Source organism: Chionomys nivalis, chromosome 7 (assembly GCF_950005125.1).
Source record: "Chionomys nivalis chromosome 7, mChiNiv1.1, whole genome shotgun sequence".
In the NCBI taxonomy this organism is placed as follows: Eukaryota; Metazoa; Chordata; class Mammalia; order Rodentia; family Cricetidae; genus Chionomys; species Chionomys nivalis.
In genome coordinates this window covers 14,423,170-14,450,545 of record NC_080092.1, presented here as the reverse complement: position 1 = coordinate 14,450,545, position 27,376 = coordinate 14,423,170, and the positions used below count along the sequence as shown (strand labels likewise).

Below are 27,376 nucleotides of genomic sequence, written 5' to 3'. Positions count from 1 at the left end.
ACTCCCCTTGTGACCCTGTTCTCTGGCCACTCCAAGATGCCTGTGTGGTTCTACCGGGCGTCAGCCTCCTGGGTCTCTTTGCTGGTGTATGCTCCTCCCTCCACCTAGAAAGATCGTTTCTTTGAGTCTAAGGAGGCAGGAATGGAAGCAAGAAACATGTCTAGAGCCAAATTGAGGAGAGGTAAAGGGGGTGCAAGGAAGTATCACTAGATAAATGTGTTCATTTGAGGATGGTTTGGACAGATACCAGCTGGAACAAATGACTTGATGGAATGGATTTGGAAACAGAAGGAACGAGAGTCCTGCATTTGATCCGAACTAAACAATGGCATTGTCTTGGTTAAAGACTCCATTGCTGTGATGAAACATAGTGACCAAAAGCAATTTGGGCAGCAGAGGGTTCATTGCGTCTTACAGCTGTGGTTCATTATCCAGGGAATTTAGGACAGGAACTCAAGATAGGAACTGATGCAGAGGCCAGAGAGAAGTGTTGATTTCTGGCCTGCTCCTCATGGCTTGCTCAGCCTCTTTTCTTATAGCACCAGGACCACATCCTTCAGGGTGGCACCATCCACAGTGAGCTGGACCCTCACACAGGCCATTCTGGTGGGAGCATTTTCTCAATTAAGTTCCCTCTTCCTGAATGACTCTAGCTTGTGTCAAATTGACATAAAACTGACCAGCACAGTTTGAATGATGCTATTTTCAGGCCCAGATTCTATAGGCATGAGAGTTCAGGATAGAGGAGAAGGGTTAGGCAGAGCCCTGCAGCTTGAACGTGACCATGGCAAATGTGGCTGTGTAGATCCGAGAGTATCAGGTAGGCTGAGTCTCCATGAACTGGGTAGAGATGTCCATTGAGAGTCATGAGAATGAAAGATGCCCTCAGCATGATGGCACAAGTGGGGACACACAGGCCTGGGCATGTACAAGGACTGAGAGTGACAAAGAACTTGCTCTGTAAAGTCCCAGTGACACCCTAGAATGAATAGGCAGGAAGGAAGGAGAGAGGCCAGAAGCTGAAAGCTGAGAAGGGCTTATCAGAATAGACCGAGGGAGCAGAAATTCTCAAGGAGAAGGGGGACAGCAAGCCTGTGGCACTTAATAGGACTGCTTCTAGATCTGGTAGGAAGATGTCCTAAGTCAGATGTGCACACAACCCATGTAGCATCCCGCGTGACCTAGCTGAGCAGGACGGTACTCTACGGCATTCTGGCTCCTGACTCCGGCCTTGGGTCCAGGCAGCTGAGGGATCTATCCTGGAAAAGACCTAAATGCAAGCTTCCAGTTCAGTTTCCACTGACCATGTAAAGCTTATGGATCTTAAATGATACCCCAGAATGGTACCAGGGTGGTACCAGAGGTGATGGGTCCTAAGTGATATACCAGAGTGGTACCAGGATGGTACCGGAGCTGATGGGTCCTAAGTGGAGCCATGGTACACCAGAGAGCTCCAAGCTCAGAAGAAGGACTGTACGCTGGCTACTTACTCCAGGTAGAAGGGCCTATCTGCTTGAAATAGACTTGGGGCTCTGAGATCTCTTGTGGGGACCTTGACTACTTCACAGCTGTGTTGGAGAACATGTGACCTTTCTAAACAGAAGGGAATAGCTGAGACTGCTCACATGCCAGGCAAAGGCACCTGACCATCCCTTGGCAGGTCCCTGAAGCCGATATGAAATAATTTTTTCATTAGAAAAATTACCCAGGGCACCTAGAGCATTTCATCAACATTCAGAGCAGTACAAGATGCAGATGGCAGGGCTCTGGCCCCAACACTGCCCCCCTCAGCACCGCCAAGGGAGATGTGTGCATATTTAAAACAAATACCTTCTGTAGTGGTCAGGTTCATTCCACGTTAGCTCCACACTTACCTGAAGACATCAGCGAAATCCACAGTGTCTAAAAGGCCTGCTGGGGTCCGATTTCTTGTGTTTAACATGACATCTGTGAGACGCGCCATGGGCTTGTGGTGTTACCCTGCTCATGCGCCACCCTGGCTCTCCCCCCCCCCCCCCCCCCCCCGCGCCCCCGGTTGTTTTTGGAGTAGCAACAGTCGCTGAGCTCCCTCAGCGCTTAAGTCCCTACTGCATCGTGCAAGGGAAAACGGCACTTCAGGGAACCCATGGAAACCAAGGGGGCTTTTTCCCACAGGCTATAGTGGTGCCTTGTATCTAATGCATCTATCCTAACTGAGTGACATGCTAATGTCAAGACAATGTTTCCTGCTTGCCTTTGTCTAACTAGATACTATTGTGGTCATGAAGGGAGGGGAGGATCCCACCAGATCACAAGTGCGGGGGGGGGGGGGGGGGGGGGGGGGGGTGAGTGAGCACCTGAAAGGAACCCAGGGAGCTTCTGATTCAGGAAAAGATAAGGAGAAGGAAAGAGACACTAGAGAAGCAACCTCTAGGTGCTCAATGTGATGGCAGGAATATAGGCCCTTTCTCATATGCACCAAATGATGAAGAAGGTCTTAAGCTCTTTCGGGGGCTCTGAGCAGGGTGTCCATACAACGGAGAGACAACAAGAAGACTCAGAGTAAATGCTCCTTCCCATTGGCATCTGAGGGAAAGGGGCTCGAGTTGAGACTGTTGGCCATGGCTGTGGAAGGGATAGGCCTGCACCAGTAGGTGAGGAGTGGGCCCAGGCATGTGAGAGGGCAAACTATTTCCCTGCTGCTATCTTGAGCCAATGCACATTTCTCACCGACGAGTTTTTGTGAGTTTTTGTAAGTCAGTCTTAGCATAGTCAGGTGTAGTTGGCTTGCTCTATCCCTGGATCCTCATCCAAGCTCACTTGAGCTGTTGGATGAATTCCCTTCCTTGTGGTTGCAGGACTGAAATTCTCATTTTTCTCATTGGCTGTCAGATCTGGCTTGTGCTCGGGTCCTAGCTCCATGGCCCTGTCACAGCATGTTAGGGCCTCTTGTCAAGGCCCCTCGTCGGTCTTTCCCCGTCTCCAGGGTTGTGTGATGTTGTTCACTCACGGAAGGGTCTCTGCGGAGCAGTATGCGAAAGAAACATATAAAGAGAACAGAACCAGCATTCCCCAACCCCACCCGCCCACCCGGGGCAGGACAGGAAAGCCCTACCTGTGAACATACTGGCTCAGGCTGCTATCAGGAGCATCAAGAAGCTCAGTGCATTGTGGGTGGAAACAGTCCCCTGTGACAGTACCAGGTATTCTGTTTAGTATGAGACAGGGAACGCATAAAGGGCTGTGGGGTGGCCAGAGTCTGTAGCTTCAGGTGGGGCCTCACAGCTCGGTCAGTTTCCATGTTGTCCACGGTGCCTTAACACGTGGCAATAACTGCAAACTATTTCTCAAGTTTCTTTTTCTTCCTTCTGAGTCCACAAAGTGGGGTGGAGGTCCATAAAAGCCGTGGGAGGTGGCAGCGCACCTCAGTAAAATATGCCGCCAAAATAGATTTCAGGGAAAGGAGACGGTGCAATGGGCTGAACAAATGCCTTCCTTTTTCCTTGTGCCAATCCCCAAATTATATTACAACTAAGAATGTGTGCGGAGGATTAACCAAGAGGTTATTAATCATAACTTGTTTCTATAACCCAGACTGTGGAAGTGGCCTAAACACTTGCCAACGGAAGATCAGCTCCAGACAGCTTTAGAGTCAGCTGAACCCTGGTGTGATGGCAGCGTTGTTAGTGGGCAGTGTCTTTGTGACCTTAGGCAAGTTAGTAATCTTCTAACTATAGTTTCCTCATTGATCAAACAAAGCAATTCCTATCTTGTATTATCTTTAGAAGGATAAGGTATAAGGAACGTGTGGTAAAATTGAAAAATGTAATAACTTTTAATTAAAAAAGAATCAACTGTAGAGCCAATGAGGTGGCTCAGCAGGTAAAGGCACCTGCCATCAAAACCTGAGCTCAGTCCTCAGAACTTACACAGTGGAAGGACAGCCCTGACTCTCCCGGTTGTCCTCTGACCTCCACACAAATATCTCTGCAAGTCCATGCCTTCCCCAAATCCACATAGTTTTTTTTAAAAAAATTAAATATCAGATGCAGCATACCTATATGAAGCACACTGCATCAAAAGAAGGTGCCATAATCGGGGCACGGCAAAGCCATTCCAAACACGATTCCATAGCAGCTGTGGCCAACTGCATTGGGCCTGTCAACAGCCAGTCCTGGACCCAGGAGGATCTCACAGAGGCCCCACTCCTCCCTGTTGAACTATTGGTGAATAGTTCCACCGACTGAACCGGTGGATTCTGGGAATGGTGACCCTCTTGAGTTGTGGATCAAACAGTGAGCCCTCCAGCATCCTAGGACCAGTCCAAGCCCATGGGTACACGAATGGTCCTGGCTAAAATAAGTGGGTAACAAAACAAAAAGACATGAATGAGGGAAGGGACCTGCCGGGAAGAGTGAGGTATGGCAGGGCGGGAGGAGGGAGACTAAGCAGATGGCGCTTCAGTCAGTGACGGAAATCGTCAAAGAACGCATTTAGTCAACACGGAAGAGAGGAAAGGGCAAAATGAAAGGTTGAGAGCCTAACTCAGTGGTAGAGCACTTGTTGAGTAGATGTTTGACTCTGAGTTACATCCCTAATACACACACACACGTTTGTTTACATTGGAAAGTGGAAAACTGGGAAAGAACATGAATTGTCTGGTAAAGTGGTCTATAAACCCATGATCAATGATTCTCCTTTGTCAAAGTGGGCTATGCATTTCTATGGACAGGAACACCCATAATACACAAACATCTGGAGAGGTCTAATCAACATCGTCACCATGCTTGCTGGAATGGGGGTCATGTGTTTGGAAGGGGGCTCTATGTCTGAGATGGAGAGCAAGTCCTGGTGGCCAAAGGGAGGGGGAGGGGAAGGGGAAGCTCTTGTCTCTGTGCTAACATTGGTCCAACGTTGCAGGTGATCGTGAAGACAAGAACAGAGTACCAGCCGGAGCAGAGAAACAAAGGGAAGTTCCGGGTGCCGAAGATTGCTGAATTTACGGTCAGTTCCTTGGCAGGGCGACAAGAAGGGAAGAAAGGAGGGGCTTGCTGGTGGCGAGGGACAGTGGGGAGGAGGGAAGCAGTACAAGCTACTTCAGGGGGGATTCTGGAAGTCACATGGGCTCTGCCACTGAGATTCATCACAGGACAAGAGTTCATCCCAGGTTCTTGAGCTTCATCAGATTTGATAACTGATAAAGGCTATCTATCTACAGCCTCTCATTTTTTTCCTTGCCCCCTTCTTCCTGCATTTTCTTTACAGTCTTCAGGAGATGTGTCAGGAACATATGAAGAAAGGCAAATTTTAGTCAGAGGCTTTGACCATAACACACAGAAAACCAGGAAAGAGAAGCTGACAGATACAAACTAGTGGGTTGGATTTTTTTGTTTTTGTTTTTGTTTTTTTGAAAAGAGGTAAAGTCACTAGGAGTGGACAGAGCAGCAGCAATTCATGCTGCATGCAGAGGGGGTAGAGTCACCAGGAGTGGACAGAGCAACAGCAATGCATGCTGCATGCAGAGGGGGTAGAGTCACCAGGAGTGGACAGAGCAGCAGCAATGCATGCTGCATGCAGAGGGGGTAGAGTCACCAGGAGTGGACAGAGCAGCAGCAATGCATGCTGCATGCAGATGAAAGAAGCTAAGGTTAGCACCTGGGGAGTTGCTTGGGAACTGACAGGAAGGGAAGCCCAGCATATGGCAGGAACAAGGGTGCTGGGGACCGAGAGAGAATAGCTTGTGCAAGACCCCAAGGTTGTAGGAACATTAGCACCAATAGGAACAAGGGCAATGAGGCTGTGCTTTAGAAAAGGAGTAGGGGAGAAACAGATAAATCAGATGTGGGTAACATGCATACAGTCTCAAGTCTTGTGGGCCATGTGGGTGAAACTGAGGTTGTATGGGGAAAGCTATAGGAGGCGCTGAAGGACTGTCAGTAGAGGAGAGATGTGGATGAATTTGGGTTTTAGAAAAGCTGTATCATCTTTCACATAATGACGTGTGGTAGTGAGACTTTAAATGGGAGACTATCACTATAATTGTCGAAGTGAAAATCAACAAGGTTAGTAAACAGATAGCGAAGAAAGCAGAGCCAAAGACTGAAAGTGAGCACGACCCTCGGTCGTCTGGGGCCTGGAGTGGGCTCCTTTCTGCCTTTGACAACCTCGCTTTACATTAAATCTCTATCTGAGTGACTGCGGGTGTGAGCCTGGAGGCCAGCTCCCTTGCGAAGGCGGGGACTGTTCACTTACAGTCACCTTAGCTTCTGCTGTGTGGTGTGGACCTAGTGAGCGTGGGACTGGCTACCTGCAGGAATGAGCACAGAGGGCTGAGGGGAAAGCAGGGATTGTGGTGATGATGTGGACATGTCTGGCCTTGGGGCAAAGCTGACTTGTCCTGGCAGCAGAGTTCACAACAAAATGCCCAGAGTCATACATATGAATGCTTACAGAAGAGCTATATATGAATCAAAATATTAGACAAGGTTAGACCTTCTTCCTCCATCTTGATTTTATAAATAAAACCATATCTCTATAATAGACTATTTCACAAATTCTCAGGTTTACTTTTTCGGGCTGGCAAGATGGCTCGGCAGGTGACAAGCACGGAGACTTAAGTTTGTTTCTTAGACCCACATAAAGGAGAGAGAGACAACTCCATAGAGTTGTCCCCTGACTGCATACACTTATCTTGGTATGCACACAGAGAGAAAGAGAGACAGAGAGACAAGACAGACAGAGAGACAAGACAGACAGACAGACGGAGACAGAGACAGACAGACAGACAGACAGACAGACAGACAGACAGACAGGGGAAGACTGGTATAACCCCACCTCCATTAATCAAAAGGGAACTATGGCTCAGGGAATGATTAAATCTGCTGGCCCCGCTACCAATGTCAAAGCCAGTGTCAGAGCAAGGCCTGTCTGGCCTTTCTATCCAGCCATATTGCCAGCGGTTCATTACTGCCAGATAGAGCAAGAATGAGTCAGGTAAGAGAATGAACAAGGTTGTCTCTGCCGGGGTCCCTGTCTGCGGAAGGTCCCTCATGCAGTTTGGCCCAGTTGACCCTGGTGGGTCACAAAAGGCTTGTGGTTCCCTAGCAGCCTCTCCTGAGCACTGTCAAGTGTAGGTGGGGACAAGCTCTGCCTTTTCAGAACCAAAGAGGAGGGGGTGAAGCAAATTCTCATTTGCTTATGTAAAGCTTGAAGTGTTAATTAGCCTGGTTTTCATCTTTCTTCAGAGAGCTTCTGCTGGGCTTTGCAGAGGCTGCATCTGCTGGCTGGAAGGTGGTGCGGGAGGAGGGTGAGGAGGCTGTGTGGTGATTAAGAAGAGTCTGAGGGTCTTCCATGAGTAAGCTCACTGGGGCTCAGGGATCTACCAAGGCTGCTGTGGGAGCAGACTCGTGAGACTTTTGCCTGAGAAAGGAGGTTTGAACTCCTCTGGCTGGACCCAAGGGGAATCTTCCAAGCAGGCAAGAGGCTGGGAAGATGTTCTGAGCCTAGAGTCGTGGTGGGTGGAGGAGGTAACCTTGCAATCTTAGGTGTCCCTGGAGTTATGGATGGAGACTTCAGCTAGAGAAGCAGAGCTGGGGGTGCAGCTTTGCAGATAGCCTTAGATAACTTGGTGCTGACCAGCAGTTGCTGCCTACCCCAACCCCACCCCACCTCATGAACTCTCCGGTTCTTGCAGAATGCAAGGAGAGTGTCCACAGGCTAACGGGAGCAAATCCTTCCTTCCTGGGACCTGGGGATGCTGCTAAACTGCCTTTGCTGCAGAATGTAAAAAGATGTTCTAGAAAGTTCTGGTGTTGTCTGGTGTGTGGATGGACTGGAACTATGGAGGAGCTGGTACTGTGGAAGTTTATGGTACATTGGAGAATGGGTGTCGCAGACGTGGTGTTCTGGGTGGCTCTAGCGTCGTGAAGGTGCTGGTGACATAGAGGCATTCAATGCACATAGGGCAGGGCTCCATGGGGAAGTGTGGTGCTGCCATGGGAGGCGCTGGTGACACAGAAGGCAGTTACATGGAAGGACTGGGGCTCTAGAGGAAGGTCCTGGTGGTGGAGAGGGTCCTGGGCTATGAGATGATGATGGCAAGGAGGGCGCTGTGATGTCCAAGGCTTCTGGTGTCACGGAGAATATGGTATTACGGAGAGATGGATGCTGGTAAAGGTTCTCCTGCTATGGACAATTCTGGTACTGTGAAAGCAGCAGTACCTTAGAAGGTCTTGGTGCTAAGGGAAGTAGTGATCTTGAGGAAGAGACGGGTGCTGTGGCTGTACTGGTACCAAGAAGGATTCTGGTGCTATCAGCAGTGCTGATGCTAAGGATGGCACTGTTGCCATGGAAGGCTGTGGTGCTGCGAAGGGTATTGGTGCCATGACTGGCACTATGAATGATCACGGTACTATGGAAGGTTATTGCTCTATGGAGGCCACTAGTGGTATAGGAGGTGCTAGTGCCTTGGAAGGACTAGCGCTGCAGCCGTGCTAGGAGCATGGAAGATGCTGTGCTGTGGCAGGGACCCATGCACCAAGCCTGTTTGTTCCAGAGCTAGTCCATTAGTGGGAACTGACTGTTGTGTTTGGAAACCATTATATTATGGGGATGAGGGGCATTCAGAGCAACACCGGGGCTTTGAGGACGCAGTTCACGACCCCGGAAAATTCCTTTAGCCTTCCAACATTCTCTAGTTCCTCATGGGTGAACACGGGGCACACTCTTGAGATGACAAAGAGCTTGAGATTCTGGAATACTCTGGGTACTTAAGCAATGCCCATTTATCCTCTCTGTGGTTGTGGCCTTTGCCCTTCTGTTTGGTTCCCAGCTTCCTGTCTAAGAAGCTGGATTTGTCTCTTAGTTGGGCTCTGAGCCTTTCTTTTCCTTCCCATGGGGATGTATCTGGGGAGATATGGAGGAGTCATGAAAGGCTGTAGCCAGTTTAATGTTAAGGTTCGCTGGTGACCCCCACTTTGTAACAGTGTCCTCTAGAGTTAGGTCTTTTCCTAAGAGGAAGCTATTTTTCATTACCTTATATTAAATTTGTTCTTTGACATCTTCATTCCAATATGTAGTACCTTCTTTTTACCCTTAACCTCCCTTACTTCCTCCGTCCTTGCTGTCCTCCCTACAATATAGCCATGATCTCACAGCAGCCATCACTACCAATGGTAAGAAAGGTTGGCCCCTTGGAGTCAGTACTGGACACCCCAGAGACACCAAATTTTCAGCACAAAGGAGATTTATTACCCAAGAGGGGCAAGCAGAGATGGGGAGGGTGCCTCAGGATTGGACAAAGGCAGGCAGGAAGCAGCAGTCATATGTGTATCTGCAGGAGTGGGTTTTAAGGAGAAAAGGGGGAGTCTGCGCTAGAGTGAGTTGGTAAATCCTGATTTGATGTTAGCCAAATAATTAATTTTGAATTAATTTTGATTGTTGGACCTTGGCGTTTTGACTCGGGAATGAGTCAGTGGCCAAATAAAGGAAAGGACCTTGGGGGCCAGCTTTAGGAATATAATCTAATAGGAAGGCAAATGAAAGTGGGGCAGGGCAAAGCCTGTAGACATCATGTCTACCTTGCTCAGGACTGCTAGAGCCCTTCACCTACGATGGACTGTATAATACCAGGTTTATCAGCAGCCAGTCTACACTGGGGAGGGACCACATGGCACATGGCCCTACCCTCCCTGCTGAACTATGGGATATTGATGGATCCCAGGTAAGGCAGACATTCTCTTCATTTGTGATCCCCCACCCCACTGAACTCATGTCCCAAACCCCTGGTCACACAAATGGCTCTTGTTAAACTCAGTGGGTCTCAAAACAAAACAAAACAGCATTGTTTGTTTGTTTGTTTGTTTGGGGTAGGCTATTTTTCAACATGTTCCAACATGAATGATTATAACATGTTTAAAAGGTGTTTCTTTAGCCCGCCTTCCCTCCAGCAGCCTTGTTGCCTAGATACTATTACTATCCCAAAACAATGCTCAGGAGAATGGAAGAATAATCCCAAAGTGGTTAAGCAGAAATTGTTGGACCAGACAACCCATCTGCTGGCCCTGTGTGTCACAATCCCTGCCACACCTCCATACCATCCTGCCATGGCCGTGCGCCACCAACTTCCTCTCTTCCTTCACTTTCTCCCTCTTCTGTGTCCTCAGGATGTACTGTGGGCTGGCTCAAAATCTGTTCCCAGAAGACACAAAGGGTTAGGAGAGCAAAGTGCTTCCCAAGCACTCATCACAATATAGAATAGGCACACACACACACATACACACGCGTGCGCACACATACATGCCACCTCTTGTGCAAGCCTCTCATGTCATCTTAGCTTGGTCTAGGGCTTTCTCTGGATTCTACATAGGGTCATGTTGGATCTTCATTTCCACTTGGTTTCCCAGGGATGCCTAGTACATGCCGCCCCCCATCTCTGATCTAAGAAAATGCCTGACCTATTGCTGTGTTTCCAGTTCCCAGGACAGAGCTGGGTGCGAAGTGATTGCGTGGGTTGCAGTGTGGACCAGTTCTCTCAGGCGGTCTTCATGATCTTGGCAGAGCTTGCTCTAGGCAAGCTTCAATTGGAGGGTGCGCGGGTATCTGGAGGAAGGTCATAGGATACCTGTAGAGTAGCCCAGGTGAGTAGAAGCCAGAGCTGTGACCAGCATCAATCAAGCCTGTTAGACAGAAACATTAAAAGATGAGATGGGGGAACCACATGGATGAGAGGCCCAGTCTCTCCTGAAGAGCCAGCATAGGAGGCTCTTATTAAAATCAAACAACCGCAGCAAACAAATCAAAACTGAAATAAAACCTTTCCAATAGACATTTCAGACCCAAGTATTCTCTAGTGTTGATTTTCTACTGTTTGGGCCATTAGAGTCGTTAGGTTTCTTCCCTGGTTCCAGTGGCGTCTGGCATGTTCTGTCTGCTGTCCCCTACAGAAAGGCTGCTCTGGGCAGACAGGCTGTAAACCCCGGGGACAGCTCTTCCATACTCAGAGAAGCAAGGCTGCTCACCCTGGGCCCCACTGAGAGGCTGTGAATCTGAATGTTCCCCCAGATCCTAAGAGTGGTCCCGCCCCAGGGAGTCCAGTGCTGAGAAGCCTGCTCTGGGCAAGCCCCAGTTTTTCACCTTCCTGCCATCTTTTTTCTTCCATACTGTAAAGTCAAGTGATGTGGTCTTGACCTTCTGCCTCAGGCCTCAAGCCTTCTGCATTCCTGCCAACACCAGCATGGTAGGAGACATGGAGAAACAGAAGAACCGGCCACCCTGTGTCAGCTGCAATGTCCCTAGGGGTGTCCTTTCTGCACCCCCACTCCTCATCTCCTTCAACAGCGCCTTCCTGACAGCTCCCCTCCCTGGCCCCTTTGTCTCCCGTCTCAGCCCCTCCCACATCCTCTTCATCCTTGTACCCAGAAGGTCTTGCTTAAGTGTGCAAAGATACTCTTAAATGACTATATATAAATATATATTATTATATAGAAAATAAATGACTATATAATAAATGAGCAAACAAGCAAAACCCCTGTAGCTGTTTGAGAAACTCTACAATGTCAGCATCATGACACTGGTGGCCACATTGTCAGCATCTTCATCTCAATCCGGGCTTTCTCTGTCCCCCAGAGCACCTCACCAACGGCATCATCCTTCCCTGCTCCTCAGGATATGGGATGGCACTTATAGCACAGCCATTTGCAGCTACCAATTTTTCAGCGAACCACAGGGACTTCCTTTCATGGGTGGGATGCTAATACTTGCTGACAGCAGCAAGTGGAGTTTTAAAATGTTACTTTAGTATCTGTTGTCTTGGTTTTTATTGCTGCCTTTTTATTTTGGGCAACATTTTTAGGCACGTTATTAAAAACTGCCTGCTGAGCTCAGGGCAGAGTCATTATCCAGCTCGGAAGGAATTTGCACATGAGAGCTCTAGATACCAAAGGCTGCTGCCGTGGCGTCTAAAGTTCATGGCTTCCCTATGGTTGGGTCATCATTGAAAATGAGAATAAAGTGCTGTCTCTGTTTCTGGTTGGATAAGTGTCTTGCTAGAGTCACCTTCGAGGGGCATGTGCCATTCAAACAAACAAACAATTAGAAAAACAGGAAGATAAAAAAATACTAAAACCAAGCAAAACGTATACACTTACAAAATCAGAACAAAACACGGAGTCCATTTTGTATTGATCAACTAACTACTCCAGGACATGGGAAGAGAGAGAGAGAGAGAGAGAGAGAGAGAGAGAGAGAGAGAGAGAGAGAATGATAGGGAGTTGAATATGATCAAGGAGGAGTTGGGGGAGAGACAATATGATCACAATATATTGCATGTAAAATTTTTAATTAGCAGATTTTAAGAAAGAACATGTGCTACTACTAATTAATAGTTGGGCATCAAATATGATTTTTTTTATTTTCCAGAGAGAAAAAAGATCTTCTGAGGAATAGACCAGAGTAGTTTGTATGAAGCAATGTGGGAATCAGTGGCTCCAAAGCCAGACTCCCAGGCCGTTTTTAGCTGCTGGCTTCTCAGTCTCTCTGACTGGAGCAAACCTGTGTGAATAAATGCAGAGATAGAACAAGCAACTGCTAATGAATCTAGCTGAGGACAACCCAGACTCTTGTGACTGTTTGATCTCCAAGGCACACATACAGTGGGGAGCTGGAGCCGGTTCCCTCCCAGACCTGAGGGGCAAAGCAAGAGCTGTTGGAAGTTTAGGCTGCCCACCACAGAGGGAGTCCACACCAGATAAACCAGAGCCTCTGATCAGCTCCCTTCTCTGCCCTGAGCTGCCTTACTCCGAGATGGCTGTATGGAGAGTACTGTGGAAAACGGGTAACGCTGGAGATGGTGGGGGTCGGCATCTTAGGGAACAGTGTATGAGTGTTCCTGGCTGTAAAGTGGGACCCCAGTTCCTGCGCTGTAGACTCGCGGCTCCATTCCAGGGAGTGGGGTCATTGGGCTGGATAACGCATCCTCCCTGTTGGGTGTTTGGGGAAGGCTAGACCCTTGGTCTTTCCTTGGAACTTCCGTCTTTTCTGCACCCCTCCACTCAGGATGAGCAAAGTCAGAGTAACCCTACCTCCTTTACCATCCCATGTTTGTTCCACGGTGACCCAGCTCAGATCTTCCCTGGCCCCTCCCGCCTAGAACTTGTTCTTAGTTCTTTGAGTCCCCTTCTCTCCTGGGTACCCTTCCACACCAGGTGGAAGCCCTTCCCTCTGTACCCACACTTATTTCCCTGATAATATCACGGCCTTCCCTGGAGCCCTACTGCCGGGGTGAAATGCTGGGGTGGTCCCGGGGGCCACAGACAACTTCCCCATGCCCTTCATTGGGTTGGTCAGATGAAGCAGAATGCAGAAAGCAGAGCAGCATTTGAAATATCGTTACTTATGAATCATAGTCATAGGCTTTGTTTGCTCAAACTTCTATGATACACCAGTATCTTGCTAACTATTTCCCACTTTCTGTTTGCTGTAGTCAGGAAGTGGGTACATTCTCTTTATGCACAGATGAGGAAGCTGGAGACCAGAATGTTGACTGAGGGTAGCCGGAGTCACACAGCCAATGAGGAACGGAGATAGGCTTTTTGGGTCAAGAGGGCTTTGTGTCTGGGTGTGCTCACGTGTGTGCAAGTCTACGCCAGCACCCTCTTGTCACTATTATCTTCCAAACTAGAAAAGACGCCATATTTAGGAAGCGTCCTAAATTAAACTAAACTAAAGAAATTGCTAAGTTAGTTGAATTTTTAACTGCACATCCCTGTTAAGTTTCTTCCTCTTCCATGAGTGCACCATTTGCCCAAATCCTCAACTGCTCTGGTCCAAAAGGGGAAAAAAGAAAGGCAAAGAAAAGCAGACATTTCCCCCACCTGCTTCCCAATCCCAGCCCCACAAGGCAGGAGGCTTTGCTCTCTGATTTTCTGGGTCTCTGTGCTGCTGCTGCTAGTATAAAGAGTAATTATATCAATTTTTCCCCTAAATTTACAATGCTTAAGCTCCTGGAGCAGTCAGTTGAAGACAGGCCTTAACAAAGTGACTGTGTGCAGCTTGTCCTGTCACCACTGAGCTCCATAATTACACAGAAACTAGTTGTCATGGCAACTGCCATACAGCCCTCCCTGTTCTCCCTCGGATGCTGACAGTCAGGAGTGCCTTGACAGGAGGGAGTTTCTCTACGGAGGCTTCATCTCTCACTTGGGTGGCCATCATTAATTCATTCTAATTCCTCGTTTTACTGGCAGGCCAGGGTTCAAATGTTAGTTCTACAGCTCATTGGCTGTGGGGCCCAGGGCCAAATCATCATGCTTCTGGAAGCTTCGCTTTTCTTCTTTGTAAAATGGGGTGGCAACACCCGCTAGAGAGCGGCAGTAATAATGATGTGTGTGGCGTGACTAGCAGGCTTCCCTGCATGCAGTAGTGCCTGCGAGATACCGAACAACTTCTTGATCTCCTTTACTCTTAGGTCGTGAGCTGGATGTGTGTGTGTGTGTGTGTGTGTGTGTGGTGTGTTAGGAGCATGTAGAGGGGAGAGGCCACAGACATTGCTAAACATCCCATGATGCACAGCACTATCCTCTATAGCAAAGACCCATCACCCACAAGGTGCCAGTGGGACGGAAGTGAGCAGCCTTGCTCTGTGGTCGGTGTCAAAACAGGATCACACCACAGTCTTGCCACTAAGATTTTCCTGCTGTTTCTCTCTCTTATTCTGGTGCTCACAAATAGGGTGGGGTTAGTTAACACACGTGCTAACTCAAACTTTTAACTCTAGCATTTATATGGTAGCTGGGGGAGGAGAATCCAGAGTTCAAGGACAGCCTGGGGTATATAAGATGTTGTGAAGGAAAGAGGGAAAGAAGGAAGGAAGAGAGGGAGCGAGGGAGGGAAGGAAGGGAAAGAAGCCACACCCCAAGTTTGAGGATGCAGTTCAGCAGAAAAGAATTTATTTTCCTAGCAGGACCCTGAGTCCCAGGTTTAGTCCCCAACACTGGAAAACAGCAATGGCAGACAACAATAAATCCAACAAAGGGGCCGGAGAGATGGCTCGGTGGTTAAAAGCACTGAATGCCCTTCCAGAGGACCGAGGTTTATTCCTCAGCACCTACATGGTGGCTCATAACCATCTGTAATTCCGGTCTCAGGGGCTCCATTGCCCTCTTCTGACCTCTCTGGGCAACAGGCTTGCAAGTGGTCCACTGGCAGACATACAGACAAAGACCCGCACACATAAAATAAAAAGAGGTTTTGAAAAACACAGTGAAGCCGAAGAGCAGGAGATGGCTGGAGGGTGCGGGACCTTCGTGAGGATGAGATGCTGCGGGGAAGAAACAGCCGCCTCTTCCTTCTTTTCCCTGCTCCTACCTGACTGTGAGAGGCAGATGTGATTGCGTCATCCCTCAGGAAGACCGCTCCAGATGCTTCAGGTCCAAAAATAGCTGTATATTCAGGGCTTGCGTTTCTTCAGTCTCTGCTTGCCTCCAGCTCTTCCCGCCCATCCAATCCTGTTTCAGCATCCTCCTGGCCTCTGTTCCCCCTCCCCACATCAAGTGTTTTTCTTTCCTTCACTTCTGACGGACACCTATTTATTCATCTGGTAACACTGGCTCAAGCCTCAACTCCTAAATTCGAACATTCTTGAGAGCCGCTCCTGTCTTCCCACTGGCAGGTTAGGAATGGTGGTTTCCTCCTTAAGACCATGTCTACCACCAGTCTCGCCACCTTTGCCCCTTCCGTGCAGCTATTTCCTGGCATACAGCATTTCCATGATCCTAAGGCAGCTTGGCCTCTCCAGGACAGAACTGTCCAATTCAGTTTCCTAACCCATGGGGCTGCATGTTTAGGAGCTATGGATAAGATAGTCAGTAACGTTTTGAAGCAAAATAAAAAAATATTTCTTCTTTTTATGTGCATTGTCTATGGCATGTGTGTGTGTATGCATGCTTGAATGAATGTGAGCATGTATGTATGTGAGAGTATGTGTGTATTATGGTGTGTGTGTGTATAACAGTGTGGTGTGTGTGTGTGTGTATAAGTATGTGAGAGAGTGTGTAAATAAGTGTGTGTGTGCCTGCACAGGCAAAGGCCCAAGGTTAATGTCAGGAATCTCCCTAGATCATCCTTCCATCCTCTGAGGCAGGGTCTCTCAGTCAAACCCAGAGTTCACTAATAAGGCTAGCTTTGCCAGCTAGCGTGCTCTGGGCATCCCTTGTATCTGACTTCCAAGGCTGGAACTACACAGCCACCTGGCATTGACATGGGTTCTGGGTGGATCCAAATTCTGGTCCTCTTGCTATGAGATAAATGTTTCAGCTGTGGAGTCATCTTCCCAGCCCATGGGGTTTTGCTTTGTTTTGTTTTGTTTCTTGTTTTTATCTTTTAGTATGAGAAACACCACACACACACACACACACACACACAAACACACACACACTGTATGAAGAAACAAACATAAAGCTGAAATGTCAACCCCCCTTTTCTCCCCCTCAATGTCCTTTGCTCCTGAAATACCCATTGTGTGGGTCTGTGCCATTCAAATTGGAAAGTTCTAGACATGTGTGGCTAAGTACAACTGGATTAACCAATGAATGCTTTAGGTAGCTCCCTTACTGCTGTGGCAAACACCTGAGGAGAAGCACTTGAGGGAGGGAGGGTTTATTCCATGTTACAGCTGGAGGGAATACACCCACAGCGGTGATGAAGTCTTGGTGGCAGGAGCTGGAGGCAGCTGGGCACATGGAATCCACAGGTCAAGGGTCAGGGGTGGATGCTGGAGCTCAGCTCACATCCTCCTTGTTAACCACCCAGAGGCTTGTTTCCAAGGTAACTCAAGAGTCCATCAAGTGACCATCAAGATTAACCATCATATGAATACAATTCAGACTTTGATTCCATAGTCCTGAGCCACAGTAAGAGTGTTCAGAAGCCACAGGAGCGGAGAGCAGCCCGCACCGCAGCGCTCAGGCCTGAGAGTCACACACGCTGCTCAGGAGTCCTCTCCTAGCTTCTCCCTCAGACCTCTGCAGGCAGCGTTTGGACTTATGTAAGCACGCATGTGTGCATCTGATGCCTCCCTTCGTTGTCTCAGAAGCGAGCGCTTTGCGTCTTCTGTGACTTGTTCTCTTTCTCGTGATAACACACCTCAGAGACCTTTTTCGCTGTACACTGAGCTCTCTCCTGTTCTCGTTGCTACTGCAGCCTGAGGCTGTCTCATAATCTCTTCCAATTATGTTGCTATTGTTCTGCCTTTCAGTCTTGTATGCTAAACATTACAACAAAATTCATATTTATTATGTCTACAGACACACACACACCACATACTCCACACCACATACACACCCCATACACACATACTGCATATACACACATACACACACATACTCCACACCACATAACATACCACACCATATACACACACCACACCACATACACATGTACTCACCCCACCACATACACACACCACACCACATATACACACCACACATACTCCATACCATAACACATATACACCACACATACACACCATACACACACCACACCACATATATACACATACACATCGCACCACACACACCATACCACATACACACCACACCATACACACACCCCACCACGTATACACATACCACACACACACACCATACACACACACCACACTACACACACCCATACTCAATACCACATACACAGTCCACACCACCTACACACACCACACCACATACACAGTTCACGCCACATACACACACACCACATGCATACACTCCACACCACACACACACACACCACACCACATACACACACCACACCACACACACACACCACACCATATATATACACACCACATACACAAAGTATAACATGCACACATATACACACACCACATCACATACACACACATGCTCCACACCACATACACACACACCACATCACATACACACACATGCTCCACACCACATACACACAGCACACCATGCACATATACACACACACCACATATACATACTCCATACCATACACACATTCTCACACCACATACAGTCTAAATGCTTCTCCTTCAAATTCATATATCGAAATCTTAACCCCCAGATGATGGTATTAGGAAGTGGTGCCTCTGCGGAGGTCCTTAGATCATGAGAGTGGAACCCTCACAAAGAGGATTAGTACCTTTACAAAATAGTCCTGAGGGGCAGAGAGATTATAAAAGCCAGAGAACTAGAACACACTGAGAAATAGTGTCTTCATGCATGACAGAGAAGCTGTACCCATGAACTCTCAACAATGTGACTGCCTAGACAAGATGTGGCTCCAACTAGCATGCCAGTGTGCAGGGGCGACATCTCAAGGCGCCACCTCTAGATTGAGAGTCACAGGTAATTAATGGCTACTGAGAGGGGGAGAATCAGTTCTCTCCAGGGACGAGCCCGATAGGTTATCCAATCCCAAGTGGTTAGTCCTAAATGCAATACATATGTATGTATGTAGTGTATATGTGTATGTATGTGTGTATGTGTGTGTATATATATATATATATATATATATATATATATATATATATATATATATATGAGCAATACTAAATGGACCCAACAGGGTATATTTATACAGTGTGTGTGTGTGTGTGTGTGTGTGTGTGTGTGTGTGTGTTGTGTGTGTAGATCAGGAATTTAAGAAAGACTGGGGAACAAGGAAGAGCTGGAAGGGGAGAGGAGGAATGGAAATGATATAAATACAGTACTCAAGTATACAATTCTCAAAAATTAAAAGGTTTAAATTAAAATAAGTAAATAAAATGATCCTGAGGAGGCTTGCTGTCCCTTCCACAGATGGAGAAGGTGCCATGCATGAGTCCAAATGGTCTCCACTAGACAGCCTCGGCAGAGGCCTTGAACATGGGCTTCTCAGTCCTCAGACAGCAGAAAGAGATTCTCATTGTTTGCAAGCTCCCTGGCCTATAGTATACACATGTGCATGGACGTACACCTTACACACATTCATATTTATAGGGCACAAGGACATACAGTCATTCCATTTTTATAGACGTTTTCCAATTATCTACTTCCTCCTAAAGATGCGGCTCTCCTCACATTGCCAGCACCAGCTTTTGACTAACTTCAAAAACGGTACCAGAACATAGGTAAAGATAGTGTATTTTACCAATAATGTGGGTGGAGATGCTATTTTATTTTTAACTCTACTTAACATTATCAGTAAGACTGATCTTTCCATATTTTTGCCTAACATATATTAATCATGCAGATTAATTAGGTTCAGTATGATATTTACATACATGCATATATGTGTCCTGTCAAATCCAATCTCTCTTCATCTACCCATCTCCTAGTGTCTGTGACAATTATCCTTCATCCAGATAGCCTGTCTCTCTTTCTGTCTCTGTCTCTGTCTCTCTCTCGTGCTCTCTTTCCAGTTTCTGCAAATGAGACAGAACATGTGGTACTTATTTTTCTGTCAACACACTGTCTTCTAGTTCCTCCCATTCTGCTGCAAATGGCGTGATTTCATTCTTCTTTGTAGCTGGCTAACACTACTTTCTCTAGATAGAGAGCATGTTCTTTCTCCACTCATGGCTGGCAGCCGCTTCAGCTGATCCCACAGTTTAACCGCTGTGAGTAGCACCGTCATAAACGTGGACATGCACATGTGTGGGGGAGATTTGGATGCTGGTTTTATTCCCCGGGGCTGTGTCTGAATGGCTGACTCACACGGCAGATCTATCTTTAGTTTTTTGAAAATCTTTATACTGTTCTTCATAATTGTGTTCATTCTTATTTTTACCGGCAGTATAAGCAGCTCTGTTTTCTTCACCACAGTGTGTGGGTTTATTGGCTATTTGGCTTTTGATTCTTTCCTGAAAGCTTCCTGTGCCATTAGGCAGGCTATGGCTCCCACCTAGCCAAGTCCTGCACCCCGAGCTACAGATGTCATCTTTCTCACTTGTCTTCTTTTGCTGCTTCTTTTGCTGCAGCTTCCGCCTCCTCCTCCTCCTCTTCTTTTAGGATACTATAGGATTTTCCCTTTCAATTTAACTCAAATTAGTCATCAACCCAGAAGTGTAAAAGAAAACGCGTCTCCCTCTGTTAAACCGAGGCCTTCTCCCACCCTGAACACTTTTGCTATTTTGGGTTTCATGGTTTGATCCATCTAGAATTTGCCGCTGCCTGAAGAGTGGGTTGGACATCGTGTTGTTGTTTGTGCTCGTATCTGCACCGAGCTATAATACCCCTAAGCCCTGTCATCTGTCTGTCTGTCTGTCTGTCTGTCTGTCTGTTCATACACTGTTTACACTTCTTTGCCATCAGGCAGCTGGTTTCTTATTGTTGCTAGTGATTTGTTGGCAGGTTTAGTTTGGCTTCCTAATGCCAATGACCCATCCCTCTTCCATATTTTGTTTCTTTGTGTTACCTTTCCTATGTTAAACTCCTGTGGTCCTTCTCTTTCCTAGTTACCTTGATCAGTAATTTCAGATATGCTGTTTCTAGCATTTTATCACTTAAATTGTAATGGGTTTTCCCCCAAAATGTCCTTTCTGAGTTATGGAGATGATCATATGTTTTCTTTTCTTTTTTTTAAATTAAAACTCTTTGTTCAGTTTCATGCATGTGTACAATGTGTTGTGATCATAATCACCTGGTGACCCTCGCGTGCCCCACTCCTGGTGACCCCTTGTTCCTCACCACTACTCCCTCTTATCTCACATCTTTTTTGTGCACAGAAGTGCAGCTGCCCTGTGATCATGGTTGTAACAGCCAGGCTGTATCTGGAAGACAGCATTCTGCAATCTCTTCCCTGTTCTCTACTCTCACCGTCTTTCCTCCCACTCTTTGATGCTCTCTGGGCCTTGAAGGTGATTATAAAGATGTCCTACTTAGGTCTGAGTGCTCAACAGTCACTTATGCTCAACACTTTGACCAGGTTTTAGTCTTTGCAATAACTGCCTCCCGCTACAAAAGGAAGCATCTCTGGCCAAGACTGAGAACAGTACTAACATAGGTATAAATACAAATATCTATAAGTCAGTTTGACAAACATCCAGGTAGGATCTGTGGTTTCTACAGCAACCACAGACTTTGACCAGGCTCATAGTGTCAAGCATGATCTCCTGGAACAGGCTTTAAATCCAATCAGAAAGTGGTCGTGCCACGATGGCACCAGAGAGTATTTCCTGCCTGACAGGTCTGTATCATAGCATGGAGGGACCACACTTGGTCCAGCAGCCTTCACAGAACCTTCCATCACTACATATAAACAGAGACATATGCAGAACACAGCACATTCCATCACTACATGTAAATGGGGACATATACAGGATATGTAAACAGAGATATATGCAGGATATGTAAACAGAGACACATACAGGACACAGCATATTCCATCACTACATGTAAATGGAGACACATATAGATCACAGAGCCTTCCATCACTACATGTAAATTGAGACGTGTGTAGGACATGTAAACGGAGACATGTGCAGGACATCCCCTATCAACTACAAGTCCTATGTCTTGTCGTTTGTCTTTTTTTATTCACTGATAAAATTTTGACAAATATGGTATCTATTACCAATAGATTTTCAAATATGAAACCAATTTTTACACATTTTGTAATACACACCCTCATTTTATATACTACCAACTTCTATTGCTATTGTGTTATTAAAGAATATTGTGAGATATAATTTTCTTTCTGTGTGTGTTATCTTTATCAGCTTTGTTTGAATGCTATTCTGCATTTGGGGGAGAAATGGAGTTCATGTTTTTTTTTCTTTATTCTCTGGAAAAACAGAGTACAAAAATTATGTTTATCTTTCTTTCAGGATGTTTTTTTGTAAACAGAGACAGCCCATAAAAAAAATCACCTGTATTAGCATTGTCGGGGCATGATAGGTTTCAGTAGATATATGAAGAAATAAATTAGCAAACCCAGTTTATACCCAGCTGTCTCTCTAAAGCTCTGAAAGGTTGTGTTTTGAGATGTGCCCATTGTCTTTCCCCTGTGCCCACTGTAGCTCCCTTAAGCAATTCTTCCCCGAGTGGCCCCATTCAGTCGGTGCATATTTACAGAGTGCCTACCCTGTCCAGTGCCTTGGGGTATATGGTGTGGGTGGGTGATTCTTGGGAGCACAAGCCCTCACCCCCAGGATGCTGCCATGAAGAGAAAGCTCCTGTTTAGTTGATCTTTTTTCTATCCTGGAATATTAGAAAACAAGAGACTCCATATTTACAGATTAATTCTTTAGGGATCCATTAGATCTAAAAAACATCTAATTCCAGGCTGCACACACCTACAACAAACTGTTTCCTGTGCCTGTGTCTCTGCTTCTGGCCTCTGATGCGGGTCTACAGAGTGAAACCACAAGGGCCTTTGGGTTCGCAGGGCACAGACCTGCCCTGCTGGTATGGTTCACTTCTCTTTGACTTCTGAACTTTAGGTCTCTGGTTTGTAAGATGGAGTCCCTGATCTTATTTTGTGGGACGATTAGACAGAGTAGATGCACATGAGGTCATGAAATACAGTTTTTGGTGTTTTCTTATTGTTTCCTGATTGATATGGTGTCCATCCAAACACCTGGTTCAGTCTTGGACCATGGCTGGGGCAGCTGTGGGATTCAGTTATATCTGGACTGTGTTTGAAGCTCGGAGCTGATGTCCCTAGCTTATGGATTTACTCCTCTTGGCATCAACTTCCATCTAAACTGCCAGAGTGCTTCTTAGGACTCGAGTGGAATCAGGTTGGTGAATCTTGGGTGCTTGGCCACCGTTCAGCTCTCTCATGTTCCCAACAAGCTTTCTAATTCAAGTTCCTTCCTCTGCTGTGCCTGTTCACCACGGCACATCCTTCACAGTGGAGCTCCTGCCCATGACTTCAGGCTGAGTCTCTGCCTGCTCTCCTCATCCCCCCCACCCCCTCCTGCCAGGCTGGCTCAAGAGTACTGTCTCCAGCATTGCCGTTTCTCATCTGGCCTTCTAGCTGTCAAGGCCGTCCTTACCCCTACACCCCATGTGCCTGGCAGTGAGCTTGTCCCAAATTAGACACCCAGCCTATGTCTGCGATCCGGTATGCAGTCAGCTCTGAGTTATACAATCACATGTGAGTGACATTTTTTGCCATTTCCGTTCTCCAAAGATCCCAGGGAAATGGTTCGTTAAAACAAAAACGAGCCAGGAAAATCAATTGCATTTCTCAGCTGTAGAAGAGGAGAAAATATGAATTTCCTAAAAGACCCCAGGGCAAGGCACTGTAACTGGGAATTGGAGATTCCTTTAATTATTTTCATTCCACCAGAAAGGTTTAAATCTTTTGGATATCATTTATTCATGTAGTCTTAACTACTCTAAATCAGTGTGCTGATCTCCTGATTGACACATATTTGAGCATTGTTATGAAGTTCAATCTGACGTTCTGATTTCTGATTATCATTTCAGGATGATTAGCAATCTTTTCCTTTTTATCATTTCCTTCTGGCTATTCCACTAGAAACCTTCTTGCAGCTATTTGAGGTACATAGTATATTGGGGGGGGACTATATTCGCCCTGGAATAACAGATTGCCAGAGCTTATTCCTCCTCCCTCTGTAACGCTGATCCTACTGACCACCCTCCCCTCTTCCAGGGCATACCTTAGCCTCTGGTCACCCCCATTCTAGTCTCAATTTCTGCGCCATGAACCATTTTTCACTCCACACAGGAGTCACATCAGTGACCGTTGCCTTTCTCTGCCTGGCATTTCACTTGACAGACCGCCCTTCATATGCTACTGCGCATGACAAGATCCCGTGCTTTTCTATGGCTGGGTTGTATTCCGTTGTGCATAAATATCTTATTGCCTTTCTTTGCTTGTTAAGAGACACCCAGATTGATTCCACAGCCTGACTGGTAGAAGCATCACTGCCGTGAGGACGAAAACACAGCGTCTCTTCTTCATGGTGGTTACTGCTTTAGGGGATATGCTCAACTTTTAGTGGTGCCTCAATATTGTTTTCCTTAGCGGCCACACTAATTTATATTCCCGCCCTCATTTTGTTCATTATCTTCAACATCTATATTATTATCATCATTATTATTTAGAACGGTCATTCTAACTAGGTATCTAGCTGGGGTTTTGACTTACATTTTCCTCGCGTACCCATCAGGTGAGCATGATCTCTGACTGCCACTGCCCATTTTATTTTAATGAGTGTTTCCAACCGAGCCTGGAGATCAAACTGCTCAGTCATTCACCGTGGTTCATGAAATTCAGGAGCAGGTGCATTTGCAAAGCTGCGAGCCTTCCCGTGCAGCCCCTTCGTTCTTTCTGGACAATGCCAGTGATTGACAGTTAAATACCCGCACTCCAAAATGGCTGCCTCAGTACAAAGAGAGAAAGAAGGCCAGGAGTAGACTTCAGGGTGACAGAAGCTGGGGCCGGTTCCACCGTTTGCTACTGATGCCATTTCTGTCAGATTTCATAACTACCTTGTGACAGGGACATTGCTGGAATCATTCTCTTGGGATAGAAAACAAATGAGAGAGAATAGCCACTTGTTTGGGGCCAAACAGGTCGACTAGAAGCCATCTGTACATCTTGTAAGCAATCAGTTTGTTTTTCTTTTCTGCGTGTTATGAGCATTATCACAAAGCTATTTCCTTCTTTGGTCAAATGACTAGAAAACACTGAGTCAGCTGATTGCCCATTCATCTCCAACATGAGACCTGTTATCTTCCCTGCATCCAATTTTTCATTTTTGTTCCTTCCTTTGGATTCACTGAAATAATATGATTAACCACACAGACGGTTAAGGAGCCTTTGTCCAGCCGTACTTGGGACCAGGAGTTTTCGAAATTGATTGTCAATATTTACATATTTCTGCTCAGATGTCTTAGGGCTGGGAACCATGTCTACATATGAAATCCAGTTATGTTTCATGCATACATTGTGCAGAGCCTGAAGGTCACTTTATAGAGTATTCTGACCAGGTTTGTTTGCATCTTGACCATAACCTGTCATCTGAGTCAGGAATTCTGCACTCATGGTATCACCTCAGTGCTCAGAATGTTCCGGATTTTAGATTCTAGGATTAGTGATGCTTGACCTGTGGGAATTGTTCAGACACAATGGAGGAACTGTGCAAAGTGCTTGGGCAGAGAGTGTTGTAAGGTATGCTTTCAGTGACCGTTAGGAGCTACTAACCCATTATGGGGCATGATAACAAGATAAAGGAGAAAACCCAGTAGTGAAGAGCCGTGGCTGTTCTTAAAGAGGACCCAGCACCTACACAGCAGCTCACAGCCACCATTTGTAACTGCAGTTCCAAGGGACCTGACGCCTTCTTCTGGTCTCCTTGAACACACCATGCACCGCATGCAGGCAAACACCCCTGCACATAAATAAATTTTAGAGATGACAGAAGTACTTAGGTGGCATTTATTTACTTGACACAGACTTACTTGCCAAGCACTCACAGTAGCAAGCCTCGGCCAAATGCAAGAAGTGCTGGAATAATATTCAGTGTACTCTGGCTCTCAGGGAGCCGTTTTGGCAAAGCCTGCTTTGGCGCAGGCAGACATCAAGCAGGCTTCCTCAGCCTGGAGTAGCGCAGAGCCTGCATCCCTTTGGGGGCCTCATTTTCCATATCCAAGAAGATTCCCTGGCCCAAGCCTCACTTCCGACCCCTCAGTCTGTCCGTAGCCTTCCAAACACAGTCCTGTACAAAGACCACCTCAGAGTCTCCACTCGGTGCCATGCTGCCCCCTCATCCAGGGCTTCAAAGTCCTGAAACCTCTGTGGGAACTTGGATTGGACGGACATTGCCCCGTGTTCCAGGCCCACAACTTAATGGCACGATGGACTCACAGGTTGGCTGTGTGCACAACCTGGAGTCTGCTAGATGACTTCCTTGTTCATGAGGAGTCAAAATGGTCTTCATTATTCACAGACGGGGAGAGTCAGTGAAGCCACGGGTCTCACACATGCCCAGTGAAGCTGTGAGAAAGTTCATCAGGGCTGTGACACACCCACCCGACCTTCTCCATGAAACAAAGTCAGCTGTCCAGTGACTGCAGGGGCAGGATGTCAAGGTGTTGGTTGGTGGTAATGACAGTGACAGGATCCAGGGCCTCAGGGTGTCATGCTCCACTGCACTGGCAGGTAGTGTCATAACTAGCTGCTATTTTGCAGATAAGGAAATAGGAGCTCAGAGAAGTGGTGCCATTCACTTGAGGTCACACACTGCTCAACGCTGGAACAGATGGTTGAGACTGTATTGGCCTGATGCTAAGCCTTCCTCCCTCCTCCTTTCTATGGCTTCCCTTTCAAACAGTTGCATCCCAGCCTGTGGGTGGGCAGAAGTGAATTACCACACTGCCTGTATCCTAAACGCTTGGTAGTTTTTCATCTTCTTGGTAATAATTTAAAGTCATCGCCAGGCAGTGTTAATAGAGCCCATGGCCCTGCTGCTCAGAGCAATTCTGCCTGCGTGATGGGCAGATCAGTAGCCATGATCACCAGCTCCAGAGACGGCCAGACTGTAGTCTGCTGGGCTTGCTGAGTCGGGCGTCATCTGTGACGACGCTGGTCAGAGTGCTCGTGTTTGCTTGTCCTGACTGTTGTCTGAAATCAAAATGGTGACCTGAGGAAATGCATGTTCAACAGTCAAGGGAGGGATAAAAAGCAAAGACCAGGGGAGTTCCACCAGCATGGGTTCTGGGCTTGCAGGGGGAGCCCCTGGCTTTGTTTTATTAAGAAAGGGACAATGGGAGCTGGGGAGACGGCTCAGTGATTAAGAGCACTGGTTGCTCTTGCAGATGATACTGGTTTGGTTCTCAGCATCCACATGACGCCTCACACTGGTCTGTAATTTCATTTCTAGGAGATCTGATGCCTTCTGGCCTCCACAGGCACTGCATGTACATGGTACAGATATATACACTCAGATACACACACACACACACACACACACACACACGGAGTAAAGAAGACAAGGGTGATGACAGCTTTATCTGACGGTTATTGGCGTGGACTTAAAGCCGTGTGTGTAAAGCTCAGGGCTTGACTTTATTGGCTGCTCAGGCCAGGCCTCCTCACTTCCTCACTTGCTTCGCTGTGATGCGCCAAAGGTCTGCATCTATCTGGAGATACCTTTCGGATATGTGAGACAAATCCCTTCCGTCAGTTTCCTGCCTTGCCACCACCATAATTGATGCAGGTGTCTGTAGCTCCGCCTTGTTACTGGGTCTATACTTAGCCTTAGACCAATCACACCGCCTGCCTCCCTCAGGACCTTGTCCAAAACAGACTGGAGGTGACGTCTGACTTTCTAGCCCCTGACTGCATGCTTTGGGAATCTCTTTGCTTGTAAAATAGAGATTAAAAAGCCATACTTCACAGGACTGCTGAAAGACTAAAG

General features: G+C 47.0%; 1 protein-coding gene across 1 annotated transcript in view; it reads left to right on the top strand.

The window, feature by feature from the left end:
- Nsg2 (neuronal vesicle trafficking associated 2) overlaps positions 1 to 27,376 on the top strand; it is a 55,310-nt gene that overhangs the window by 10,869 nt on the left and 17,065 nt on the right. Inside the window, exon 3 of the mRNA XM_057776436.1 lies at positions 4,900 to 4,983. Coding sequence (XP_057632419.1) covers positions 4,900 to 4,983 — 84 coding nt within the window. The remainder of the gene's footprint in view (positions 1 to 4,899; positions 4,984 to 27,376) is intronic.